At 30.6% G+C, this 13,371-nt stretch overlaps 2 protein-coding genes across 2 annotated transcripts; one reads left to right on the top strand and one right to left on the bottom strand.

Annotated features, from left to right (window-relative positions):
- The first annotated feature begins 5,832 nt into the window (after positions 1 to 5,832).
- On the top strand, positions 5,833 to 7,370 carry Non3 (Ribosome production factor 2-like protein Non3). The gene is made up of 5 exons (XM_018538817.1): positions 5,833 to 5,916; positions 6,047 to 6,179; positions 6,267 to 6,706; positions 6,897 to 7,041; positions 7,131 to 7,370. Exons 1-5 carry the CDS (start codon positions 5,846 to 5,848, stop codon positions 7,332 to 7,334), a joined length of 993 nt encoding a protein of 330 aa, XP_018394319.1. The 5' UTR covers positions 5,833 to 5,845; the 3' UTR covers positions 7,335 to 7,370.
- On the bottom strand, positions 7,341 to 10,504 carry CysRS-m (cysteine--tRNA ligase-like protein, mitochondrial). Its single transcript, XM_018538816.1, has 8 exons — positions 10,136 to 10,504; positions 9,275 to 9,570; positions 8,974 to 9,184; positions 8,506 to 8,771; positions 8,283 to 8,419; positions 7,933 to 8,055; positions 7,543 to 7,803; positions 7,341 to 7,447 (listed from the first exon to the last, which is right to left on the bottom strand). The coding sequence occupies exons 1-8, from the start codon at positions 10,372 to 10,374 to the stop codon at positions 7,409 to 7,411; spliced, it is 1,572 nt and encodes a 523-aa protein (XP_018394318.1). The 5' UTR covers positions 10,375 to 10,504; the 3' UTR covers positions 7,341 to 7,408.
- Positions 10,505 to 13,371: the final 2,867 nt, after the last annotated feature.

Raw genomic sequence — 13,371 nt, 5'->3', positions numbered from 1 at the left:
AGAGAGAGAGAGAGAGAGAGAGAGAGAGAGAGAATTTTTATGATTAAATATTAATATATTTACATAATATTGTATTAGTATTACGATATTAAGTTGTGATAATTGTTATGTATGTCTGACTGCTGGGCAGTCTGGAATTCGCTGAGAACCAGTGGCAGTCAGTTTTTTCTAGGATACAGTTTTCAGCCAGAAATAATTAGTCGATCGATTGATCATATTGATTGACCAATTATTTCTAGTTAGGTTAAAAAGAATGCGAAAAAAAGAATTATGTAACTTTCCTAACGATAGGACCGCATTGCGGGCTAAGCACTTTGTCGATCCGTCTCCGCAGCGAGAGAAGAAATAAGAAGGTAGCGATTAAAAATTGCGATACGTAAAACACACATATACATACATACGCATATACATATACAATATCAGAGAAATGGATTGGCAATGTATTCACTACTGGTTCTGATAGGTTCTTGTAATTCGGCTGTGCCACCGGCGATACACATTCCATTGTAAAGTCTTGTGTTTCAGATATTGGAAATCAATCTGAGATCTTGGACAGAGAAAAATTGATCAGTTGTATTGGTCAAACTGGATCATCATATGGTCTGACCGAATTGTTTAAATGTATGATTTGTTAAATTTTTTTCTATCCGAGGTCTCGGAATGATTTCACCATTGTGAACACAAAGCTTTAACACCAGATCTACAATGAGTAGTCGGTAGTTGATAGTCTTAAAGTCTTAATTTAAATAAATGACTACGATTTTTCATATCCATAATAAATTATCAATTGTACAGCGAGTCGTTCGACTCGATCAATAGGAAGGAAAAAAAAATTAAATTGACTAGTTTTAAAAAATCGATAGTCTTAAATCATACAAGTTGACTGTGGTCAATTTCACAGATGTACCGAATAAGACTTAAGACTATCTACTACCAATTCATTGCTAAACCTGTACTAACACGAAGGGCGATGGGTGGACGCAAAGAGATGTATATGTATGAATTATGCCAAAAGAGAGCGAGAGAGAGAGAGAGAGAAGAAAAGGAGAGATAGGCTTGTAACATGTTAAACACGCTGACGTACTTAAAGATCGTTGGCACGCGTAACGGGCGACGACGGAGGACAGGCCCACGCGAATCGGAGGCAGTATTGTTTCTCGAGCTTCCAAGGTTTTGATTCTTAGTGCATCGACACACAAATTTATCGAGTGCTAATTGATCACCAAGCGATTCGCCGACGAACAAACAAGACAAACAAACCTATTACCTGCTCTCGGATGCATGGACGTACATTCACGTTGGATCTTCGCTGGCATCGTGCGATTTGCGGAGGCAAAAAAGGAAAAAGAAAAAATGTAAAAGACAATTCACAACTTTCGTGCCAAAAACATGTGTATATAATATTATAAAAGTAGGGATTATAAATATAAGACGGATTCGCCAGTTAATCGCGATGGCATTTAATGCGACGGATGTATGAGAAAGTAGTGCGCGTGGCGGAGTACTTTCTTAACATTAAGAATTTTCTTCGGAAAACGGGGATGTGGGGTGGGAACTCTTTTGAATTACACATTGCGTTGTTTCGTGTAAACGTTTAACAAAACAGAAAAAAAGAAAAAAAGCGGAGGACAGTGCGTATCTTTGATACGTGGGAAGTAACCGTGGAAGAACGATATAGGACTTCTTAGTACGCTTTTAGTACGCGCTGTGTGAACTTAGTTAATTACCTAATTAGACCTCTCTTGTGGATGTCTTCTTATGAAAATGATTATCAAAAAGAGAAAAAACCTAATAACTGGCAACCAAATTTGAACGGAGGCCGTCATGCCCGGATGATTGATTTGGCCTCCGGTATCACAACCTGCCAATGATGTCGGCTCAATTATTCATGTTATATCCGGTAGCGATGTGGATAATCTCATCGACGGCAGATTGGAGAGAAACGTTTGTTAATTTGACCAAACTATAGTATATTTGCTGTTGCTATAAAAATAGAGAAACAATAATAAGCTATGAACAATCTACGTATAATAAATCAATGTATGTGCTATAAGCTGGCTTATCCTTGATTTGAATTCTTACCTATCCAATGGACATCAACTAAATATCAAGAGACACGGTAGTGTCTCGCGCCAAGTGAACGCGAAGCGCGAGACCGCACCGTGTATCTTTACGCGAGTCGATACGCGAGTCGATGAGTTCCGTGTACCCGAGATTATCGGATCTCACAATAAATGGCTGAATTTATCAACTTTTAAATAGTAAGAATTTAGTTTTATTGTTTAAATTATATTATAAATATGTTTTTATTTTCTACGTACCCTACGAAGGAAGATATCTCGATGTGAAGTTGAAATGTCGAAAATTTTGATCGGAAATGTCCGTTTCACGTTTGAAACGACAGACGGCGCTTGCTAGCATATTTTATTTTATATCGATTAGCTGTCAACGTAATGACATTAGATATACATGGTGTAAGTACACCATGATTAGATAGATAAAAATCAGCGATGGGGCAAAGGAGGATTTGTGTATCCTGTTAAAGCAGTCAATGTCTTGAAAGCTCACGGAAAAGGTGTTCGAGAGTCGATTTTGGTTCTAGGCTATGCTTTGAACTGTACTGTCGCCTCTCAAGCAATGCCGAAGAGGATAACGAACGCGAAAATCGCATGCTAAAGCTACAGGTGCGCAATTTCTAACTTCGCTAACCAACATGGACGGAGAGGAGAGTTTTGATGCCAGTTTTATATAAATTTTCACGGAATTATAATTAGCACCTAAGATACAGCTCGATCAGTAAAGGCATTTTATTGGTTGTGTTTCTCACGGTCCTATAAGATTTAATATTTAAATATTGTTTCTTTTTTATTTTAAGGCCTTAGGCACGCACAGCGAGCCCTATTATTTTACGCAGACCAAACGATTATTATTACTGTGACGAAATGGAACGTTCCATACATGATGTGTTATGCGTTGTCAAGAGAGTCTTGGAAAGCAAGAGTGTCGTCGCAGGAAGTTTTTTTCTTTTTTCTATTTTGTTCTTTTTATATTTTATATATAGATTTATAAGAAATATTTAACATTACAAAATGCGTGATATCTCAACAAAATTACCTTTTTAAAAAAAGGAAAAAAAGGCGCCAATGTGCAAAAATGAAACGAAAAAATAAAATGAAACAAAAATGAAATGAAATCTTTTTAGATTGCGCCAAATTGTGGAAGGAATATATTTTCTTGCCATATATATAACATATACTTTATTTCAAAAAGTAAAAGTACAAAAAACTTGGCGCTGCTAGACCTCAAAATTAATAAGTGAATGTATACCTAATCCAATAGCATCTTAATTAATACTGTATTTTCTTACTTAAATCTTTTCATTATTTTTCATATTCGGAATTATTTAATAATCATCTTATTATTATATATTTTGTGGTCTAGCAGCGCCAAGTTTTTTGTACTTTTACTTTTTGAAATAAAGTATATGTTATATATATGGCAAGAAAATATATTCCTTCCACAATTTGGCGCAATCTAAAAAGATTTCATTTCATTTTTGCACACTTGACGCCTTTTTTTCTTTTTTTTAAAAAGATAGATTTTGTTAAGTACATTATTATATCAATGTTATAATTTTATATTCAATAATATATGATGCATACAATATTTGTAAAATTTTATTATTTTTCTCCATAATTTTTGTAATAGTCGGTTTTGACTTAAAAATTCTGATTAACTTAATTATTCTCTATGTATAATAATTATTATTGTTTGATTATATTCTTTGTATTATTTAACATAAAAATGAAAAAGAAATAAGAGATTCGTTTACAATGAATTATAGAAGTTTGAAATTTTATTGCAATCATTCCTATCAGCGTAAATTAATTTAATTAAGAAGTCTATTCTGTAACTTTTAACAATTGCAATTTTGTAATGTTACAGTCGTTAAGAGTTAGCCCGGTTCTACAATAGATTTTTAAACCTTATACTATAAGAAATGGATGAATTACAGTTGATTATTCTCCTCGTATTTGACTATAATTGGTCAATTTTTTACGGCGTAAGGTTTAAGGGGTTATATACATTAGAGGGCTGGAAAAAGTGATTTCTTTAGGATTTTTTTTTAAACAAAATGAAACTATATACATATGTTTAAGTTTGTACATCCAATAAAGTTATATTTAAAGTATATTTCAAAATTTTTTTGTACAAATATATTTAATAATTTAGAATCTGCGCCGGTCTCTACAGAGACGTATTTAAAAAAAATGGTTTTGCGGTGAGCAAAACATATCTCGGCAGGAACTCATCTGAAATCAAAAATCCAAAAAAATTTCATTAGTATATTGTATAAGCTATAGTAATTTTAAGTAATCATTCCGTTTTTGAAAATATTGATTAGAAACAAAATGGCGGCTCATTAAAGAAAAGTTGTCGATTTTTACCTTAAAAATTGTCCTTTTTTCATTAATAAAAAAAAACTACGCATTTAAAATATAAATGCTTCGATTAATTACGAGATATTCATGTCCAAAGTAAGTACAAAAAAAATTAGAGAGATCGATTCATTAGTTTTTGAGATATCTTGCTCACCGACTTTAAAAATGTAGTAGTTTTGAGAAAAACGCGTTTAAAGTTTAAAACCAGAGAAAATATATTAAAAATAAATTTGTTTTTTACTTACATAGTGTCATCTATTTCAGGCCCATATAAGCCCAGCTCTTCTGCAGCAGTAGCAACTTCCAAAGTTTTAATATATCTTTGTTTGCGAGCCGTTCTTGCTTCCTGCGTACTCCACTGCACTCTTTGTTCAGCGATAGATACGCGCGCTGCGTCTTCACTTTGAACATAGCGATGTGAATTTTCGCCTAAGCTAACGATTAGTTGCAAAATCACACGCAACTAATTTCATGACGATCGTCAACACACAACTTCTACTTAGCAATTCTTCGCGTGCGACATGGAAGTGATCACAAACCACGAACGTTCAAACTCTAGTAGTCTCATTGTCGATATGAAAAATTTAGATTTAGAATAAAGTGAATTTTTTTTTATATTGTAAATACATTTATTTTACTATTTATGTATGAATTTATATTTTTGTCTCAAAGAAGCGCATTAGGCCGCACTATATCGAGTGTGCGCACAGTGAGACCATGCAACGGTCGAAACGCTCTCGGACGCAATAAGTACACAACAGCCTGTATCTCTGGAAATATTTGCTGGATCGATTTAAAACTTTCAGGAAATATTCTTCTAAATATCTACTTTTAGAAAATATCATTTTTGAAAAATCGATTTTTTGAACATTTTAAACGTATATAACCCCTTAAAACATTAAAAAAAATAAGAAAATCTTGTTTTTCTTTTCATCTTGTTTCCTTTATTTTTTTCTAAATAAATTAGAAAATATATATATATATGCGGACACATATATTACATGACATATTTTACACGTTTTTACTTAACGAGTATTCATTTCGATTTCTCGAGCTGTCATTTCAAAATTACCGCAATGCAAATGTTTAAATGGCGAATTGTCGGCACAGAACTGCACGAAATTCGTCCTCGAAAGACGAAAGCGCACCATCGGCACGGACCACTGGCAGACTTGCATTATTGGGAAATTCGAGAAAGTGAATTGTCGGCACAGAACTGCACGAAATTCGTCCTCGAAAGACGAAAGCGCACCATCGGCACGGGCCACTGGCAGACTTGCATTATTGGGAAATTCGAGAAAGTTACCTACTCGCGCTAATTCTGATTTATCCCGCCAGGTAGTGTAGTGACCTAGTGACACATCGAATTTCCTAACCTAATATACAATTGAACAGTGTGTTGTATGATTAGGTTATTCACGTTGACTGAGAAAAATATATATAAATTGAACATGTCTACTGTAGACAGAATTAAGTAAGTTTTTTATGTATCTCGGTTTATTTACAGCACATAAAGTAATATTAAACGTTACTCTTTAATATACATGGAATTGTATATGTAGATGTTATTAGGCATTATAATTTTATACAATATGCTTTTGCAGAAAGCCAGTTACACACAAGGGTAAAAAAGCTATATTAAAGAAGGAGCCTAAGTTGATAGAAAATGCTAAAGAAGCATTATGTCTGAAGGGTAATCGCACGTCACAAATCGTTACAGATTTTATGAAGGATTTGGTAAATAAACCTAAAATAATTTTTATTGGCATTGTTTTAACTTTTATAGCAACAGAGCTTTTTAATTACAAAAGAAATCTTTTCCAGTATGATTTGAAGAAACCTAATGTGCAAATGATGAAACAGAAAAATGACATACTGCCGTTTGAGGATATCACGCCCATTGAAAAATTTGCTTATAAATATAATGCATCTCTTTTCATGATAGCTACGCATAACAAGAAACGTCCACACAATCTTGTGATGGGTCGAATGTACGAGCATATGTTATTAGACATGATAGAATTTGGTGTAGAAAATTATAAAGGATTGAAGGAATTCAAAGTTGAAAAGATAGCCTCAGGAATAAAACCATTGTTGATATTTAATGGTGAACTCTTTGAGAGTAATCATGAGTATGGAAGGATCAAAAATTTACTTGTTGATATGTTCCTGAGAGAAGAGGTTCAAAAGATCAGATTGCAAGGTCTTGAACACGTTATAAGTTTCACAGCTGTCGATAATAAAATACTTCTACGCAGTTATAGGTGAGATAAAAGTAAAAATTAATTTTTATTTGTTTTTCCAACTTTTTATCGAGAGTTTAAATATATATCAATAGTATAAGCTATAAAAAAATCATATGAAATAAATATTACAATAATGTAAATATATAAAAGAATAAGTTTGTGATCTTAATTTAAAATGATCATATATTGATTAATTTAATATTTTTAGAATACTTTTAAAAAAATCTAACACAAGAATACCTAGGATAGAACTTGTGGAAATTGGACCACATGCTGATTTAGTGTGCAGGCGTAACAAGTTTGCCTCTGAAGATCTATTCAAACGAGCTTGTCGAAAACCTTATGCGCTCAAGGTATTCTTCTATAAATAATTTTAAATTTTTATAAATCACCAATTCACAGTAAAGATTTATATTTTAATTTAATAATTGTAACTTTATAGGCAAAGACAAAAAGGAATATTTCAAAAGATACATTTGGAACTATGCGTGGACGTATACATATTGGGGTACAAAATATTAACAATATTCAAACAAGAAAGATGAAAGGCTTGAAGAAAACATTATTGGAAAAAAATACCCAAAAAAGAAAAATTGCTGACGATAATAACGACGGCGCAAAGAAATTAAAAGAAACTACTGATTAAGTGATTGATTGATTGGCATGTTTATAATTAAATAAAAAGAATGTAATTTTAATACATTTTTATTTAAAATATGATCATTGTTTCCAACTCCAACTGGTACTATTTTGTTGATCCTGAAATCAGTGATAATATAGGTTTCATACATATATATTGATTATATGATTCTTTTTATTAAAAATATGTTAAAATATTATTACAAGATTTTTACCTTCACTGTAATCCCACAAGTGGATAAACATTTCCGTACATTGTCGCATTCTTTTAATAAAATTGTATCCTTCGGATTCTGCTCAAGAGCTCTGATTCTAACAACTGTCCTGAAGTTCAGAAAATGATCAACAATATCTTTAATTTGTCCATTTTCTACTGTTGATTTTGTGGATCGTGAAATGCCAAACTTTGAGAGAGTATTTGAAAGATATTTCGAAACTGCAGCAACAACGCTGACATTATTACTATAAGATATTACCTGCAATTAAAAAAATAAGTAAATTATTAATAGATAATATAAATAGTATAGTATAAATACGATTGCGATATAAAGATATCAATTATTAATAAAATTTTTTTTATAATTAATTAAATACAATTAATTTACATTATCCTGATGAAGCATCTTGTTTCCTATTCCAACAAGATTTATAATTGCATGCATTGCTTTTGAAGTGTCAAAATCATCTGCCAATGCTGAGTAAACTGTACTTCTTGTGTTATGTAAAGTCTAAAAAATATTTAAGTCAGCTTAATTATTCGTAGTAGCAACTGCAAAACAGTTTTTTTAAAGAGTTTTACATAATGTATTTATATATATACAATTAATTTAAAGAACAAAAATGTTTAGTTTGCAATTTTATAAATTCTGTTGCATATTTGTATAAATAATGATGTGATGTTAAAAAAATAAACTTGGTATACACAGTAACAATTATGAAGAAATTGATGACTTACTGTATATAAAAGATTTTCGTCAATTTCACCGGTTTTAAAGTTTCCAACAACATAATTATCACAATCATTTATGAAATTATCAAGTTTTTTGGTTACTGACACTGCAGTTTGCATAACTTCATCCGAGAATTCAATACCTGCAACACACACAGAATTCAGAGTCCACACACATTATATTAAAATTAAGTTATATAAAATTGATATTAAACATTATTGTACATACCATTTCGGTAATGAGACAATAGACAAAGCATTCTAAGATGATTTGCCGAATAGTTTTCGAGATAATCTTGTATACTTATGGTGTTCTTTAGACTCTTCGACATTTTCGCATTTCCTTTCAGACTTAAATGGCCACAATGAAGCCAATAATTAACCCATTGGTCAACACTGTGATAACAGCAAGATTGTGCTTCTTCATTTTCGTGATGAGGGAAAGCTAAATCTATTCCACCGCTGTGCATATCTATAGAATTTCCAAAGACTGTGCTGATAAAAACACATACTATTATATAAATAAGTATTATCAAATGAATATGTTTAAAAAATTTAAATTTTGTTATATAAAATTCATTCTGAAAATATGCTTGATATTTTGAACGAATATATAAACATAAAAATCTACAATTAAAGTCCATACAAAAAAAATCATGTAAGGCATATACAGAAGGAAATTAACTTTTAAAATTACCTTGCAATTGCGCTGCATTCTATATGCCATCCTGGCCTACCATAGCCCCATGGGGATTTCCATGATGGTTCATTTTTTTTTACTGCTTTCCATAGGGCAAAGTCTAATGCTGATTTTTTACCAATAAAATTCTGATCATCTACAGTATCAAATACAGGAGTTGATAATTTACCATATTTGTTGTATTTGCTGGTATTAAAATAAACAGATCCTGTAAAATTTATAAAAAATTATGAACAAACAAGAGCTCGACAATTTTTTTTCTATAATGATAAGATTCAATTATTAATAAATATTATACCATCCGATGCAACGTAACCATCATCTTTAGCTATAAGCCTCTCAATAAACTGAATGATTTGTGGTATATAGTCTGTTACTCTACAACGTAAATATGGTTCACTGATATTTAACTTATTCATGTCTGCAAAAAATTCAGTCTCAAAATGCCTTGATAAAGTCTCAAAATCTTTTTCACTTTCAAAGGAACGTTTTATTATCTTATCATCAATATCAGTTATACCCATAACTAATAATACATCCATATTAAAATAATCAGACAAAATTCGACGAATAATATCGGATTTTATGTAAGTCCTACAAAAAAAATGAAAAATAAATTAGTTTTATTGTAATAAATATATTTAAATGCATTAGCATTTTTTAGCTAAATCTATTTGTTACAATAAAATAATTATTAAACATACATATAGAATTATAATGTAAATAAAATGTTATAACGACTCGTTATGATTAAATCTAAAATATGAAGTGTAAAGCCATTCGAGTCTGCACAAGGTGTTGGTGTGTGAAATTATAAATCCTTTATTGTAAAAATATTTTTAAAATATTTTTGCATCTGACATATCATTGTTCCAGGTAGCACTTTGATATTCAATTAGATGTATTTATTGATAAGGATCCGAATTAGGATCGAAACGTAATATTTTTACAATAAAGGATTTATAATTTCACACACCAACACCTTGTGCAGACTCGAATGGCTTTACACTTCATATTTTAGAATTATAATGATCGCAAAGCATTCCACAGTATTATAAATGTAAAATATATAATTGTATTAAATTATACACTCTAATTGTTTAATAATTGATGAAACAACAATAGTTAATAACATAATACAAGTTTTTATTTTTATTACGTTGCATGTCCAATGTGTGCTGAGTCATATACTGTAGGTCCGCAGATATACCATTTCAAAATATTTTCTGTTTTCAGAATCAGTGGTACTTTGCATTTCGTTATCGGATTATATATAGATATTTCGGTCTGATGTCCCACCGGTCTTATCCATTGCGGTCTGTCCTGACATTTCGCTTCGGTGTTTACGAAACGTTTGCAAACCCGAATCAACTTACGCGGTATACGAATCGCATTCATCTTTATTTTTTTTTAGTTATCTTTTATAATCGTCTTAATTCTAATATCATTTATATATTTTTTTTCTCTTCAGAAATACTTAGGTTAAACATATTTCGTCTGAATATATATATACATATATATATATATATATCATTCCTCTCACTTACTTATTTGATATACAATTTCTTAAATGCATCTTAATTCCTTTTTTTTCATACAAACTTTGAATAATTTTATGAAATTCTTTAACAAGGACCAATATCATCTGTGCCAATATCCTAACCTATAAGAACGCGCAGTATTAACAGAGAGAGACTATGGGTAGAGGGCAGAGCAGGGCAGAGAGAAACATGAAAAGCGGCCTTTTTCCTTGTAAAGGCCACAGCACACACTTTTGCATGTTTGCACTTTTATTCTGTAGGGTACTTTAATAAAGATACTTGAAATATTACTTTGATTTCACTTCATTTTTATGGCATTAAATTTGGTTTTTTGCAAAATATATTATTTTAATTTCATTTCTTTTTTATGGCATATACTTTTCATCATACAAAAATGTAATATTATTAATTTACTGTTTACTGTTCTATGATATTAAATTTTTATAAGAATAATTAATCAAACATTTGCTCGAATCAATTTTAATAAAAATTTCACTGCTTATATTAATCAAATATTCGTTTGAACCTATTCTAACAAGAATTTCGCTGTTTAAACAGTGTATATACGACAATTGCTTTTTCACAAATATTTTAATTAAAAATGTATTTTTAATTTATAAGAGGATATAGATACACTATCATATCACTAAAATCTTAGAAAAGGCATTGAACCACAACGCAGGATGAAAATTGCGAAATCTATAATAAAGTTTAATTTTTAATATTTAATATAATATAAACGTCTCGGTCTATATCAGATCATTTTCAGTATACAATATAATCCTGCGTTGTGATTCAATGCCCTTTCTAAGATTTTAGTTTTAATTTCAAAGCTACTAATAATACGTTTATATTTATTTCACGCGGGCATTTGCATGCGTTCTTCAATAAACTAATCCACTGTATTATATTTGTTTTTATACTAGCTATTGATTTCTAGATGTAGTTTAATTTGTCTCTTATAATATCCTTTGTTAAAATAATTCTGATACTTCTAATAGACTTAGGGCCAATTTCACCAACGTCGGTTGGTTAAGGTGTCAACCGTGATTGGTTCATTCTGGTCAAAGGCAAATGCGATTGGATAATTCCATTGGAATTAACCGTCGGTTAGCTTAACCGACGTTGGTGAAATTGGCCCTAAAATTAATTTACCTTTTACAATATGAATTATTCTGATATTGTATTATTAAATTATATCTATAGTATTAATTTATTAGATATATACTGAATATGGTCTGATATAGACCGAAACGTTAATATCATATTAATTATTAAGAATTAAAATTTATAACTTTCGCAATTTTTACGTGCTGCGTTGTGGTTCAATGCCCTTTCTAAGAATTTAGTTTTAATTTCAGAGCCATTAATAACGCGTTTATTTTTCATTTTCATATCCTTTGAGATAAAATATTAAGAATATTTTTCTAGAATTCCACTTTTTCGGTGGCCATAATTTAATTCAATGTATTTGTACAAAAAAGATTTACGCTTATTATCAGGATTGTACACACAAGGATTATAACAAGGTACACACGCGCGCACAAAATTCAGACTTAATTATTGTTTAATTTCTAATACTCTTTATGTTATAATCGAAATTATAAAAAAATTACTATAAAACGCATCTTAATTGCTGTAACATGGTAAAATATCATTAATTAGGTATGTTAGCTCGTATGTATACATGATAAGATAATATATACGGGAACAGTGCCCGATACAAGTTTATATGATATATGTATATGTGTATGACCCATACATCAGGCATTTATATATGTCAACTCACATTTTCATCAAAATATACGTTTAATTACATTTTCAATCGTAATACTATTTTTGTTTTTTGAATTATAAAATTTTTCTGATAAAATACATATAATCAACATCCGACATATTTGGAAAGACATAAAATAAAATATCTATTTCTCGCGTACCTTTGATGATTGTCCAACCAGTGCGCCATATAAGCACGAATACGGTACATATTTTTAAGATAGTACACTAGTCATAATATTATTAAATCCTTAATTCTTTCATTGATATTCGATTACAATACCTTCACCTTCAATTTCCCCACTGATAGAAAATTACTGTCTATACAGTGCGTTGCAATGCCTGGGGTTCGATTTTAGAAGTCTATGCCTTGTTCTTAGTTATTTTTACATTCACGAGTGATACGATATTGTATCAGAGACGTAACATTCGGTCGTATCAGTCGTGAATGTATACCTCATTAGTAATCAGACCCCAGGCATTCGTGCAACGTAGGGTACGTGACCGCAGGCACACGCGAAAGAAACAGAACTTATATAGTCAAACACAATTTATCGCTATCTTCCATTCACAAAATGGGCTGACGATTGTTTATGAAAATTGAATCCTTCGCACGATTTCAATGTCGATTCAATTTCAAGAAAGTCATATAGCCTTTAATTCGCCGCATTGTATTACGTTATATCAAACGATGACGTAAATGCAAGAATTATTACATTAAAATAATTTAAAAGAAAATAACAGTTAAAGCAGGAATTTTTGGTACTTTAAACGCTTTACCACATTACAAGTCGAACCATATAGGCGTAAAATGGTGGTACAATGACATATAAACACAACTAACAGTTACACTAAATTATTATAAATTGTTTCTTATAATTAGTAATAATTTATGTTTTTAAAGACTGTTAGACCATTTAATGGATGTTATACATCATTTATACAATAACTTTCCTTACACATCGCCAAAGTATTATTACTTATTATAACATATATTACCATCGTAATGTTTTGTATTATTGCAACATGTATCCACAATATAGTAACAAAAACTAGTAATAATTAATGTAGTTAAAAT

Source organism: Cyphomyrmex costatus, unplaced genomic scaffold (genome assembly GCF_001594065.2).
Source record: "Cyphomyrmex costatus isolate MS0001 unplaced genomic scaffold, Ccosl1.0 scaffold199, whole genome shotgun sequence".
NCBI lineage: Eukaryota > Metazoa > Arthropoda > Insecta > Hymenoptera > Formicidae > Cyphomyrmex > Cyphomyrmex costatus.
Note: the sequence above shows the minus strand (reverse complement) of the source record. Positions and strands in the feature narration are given on the sequence as shown.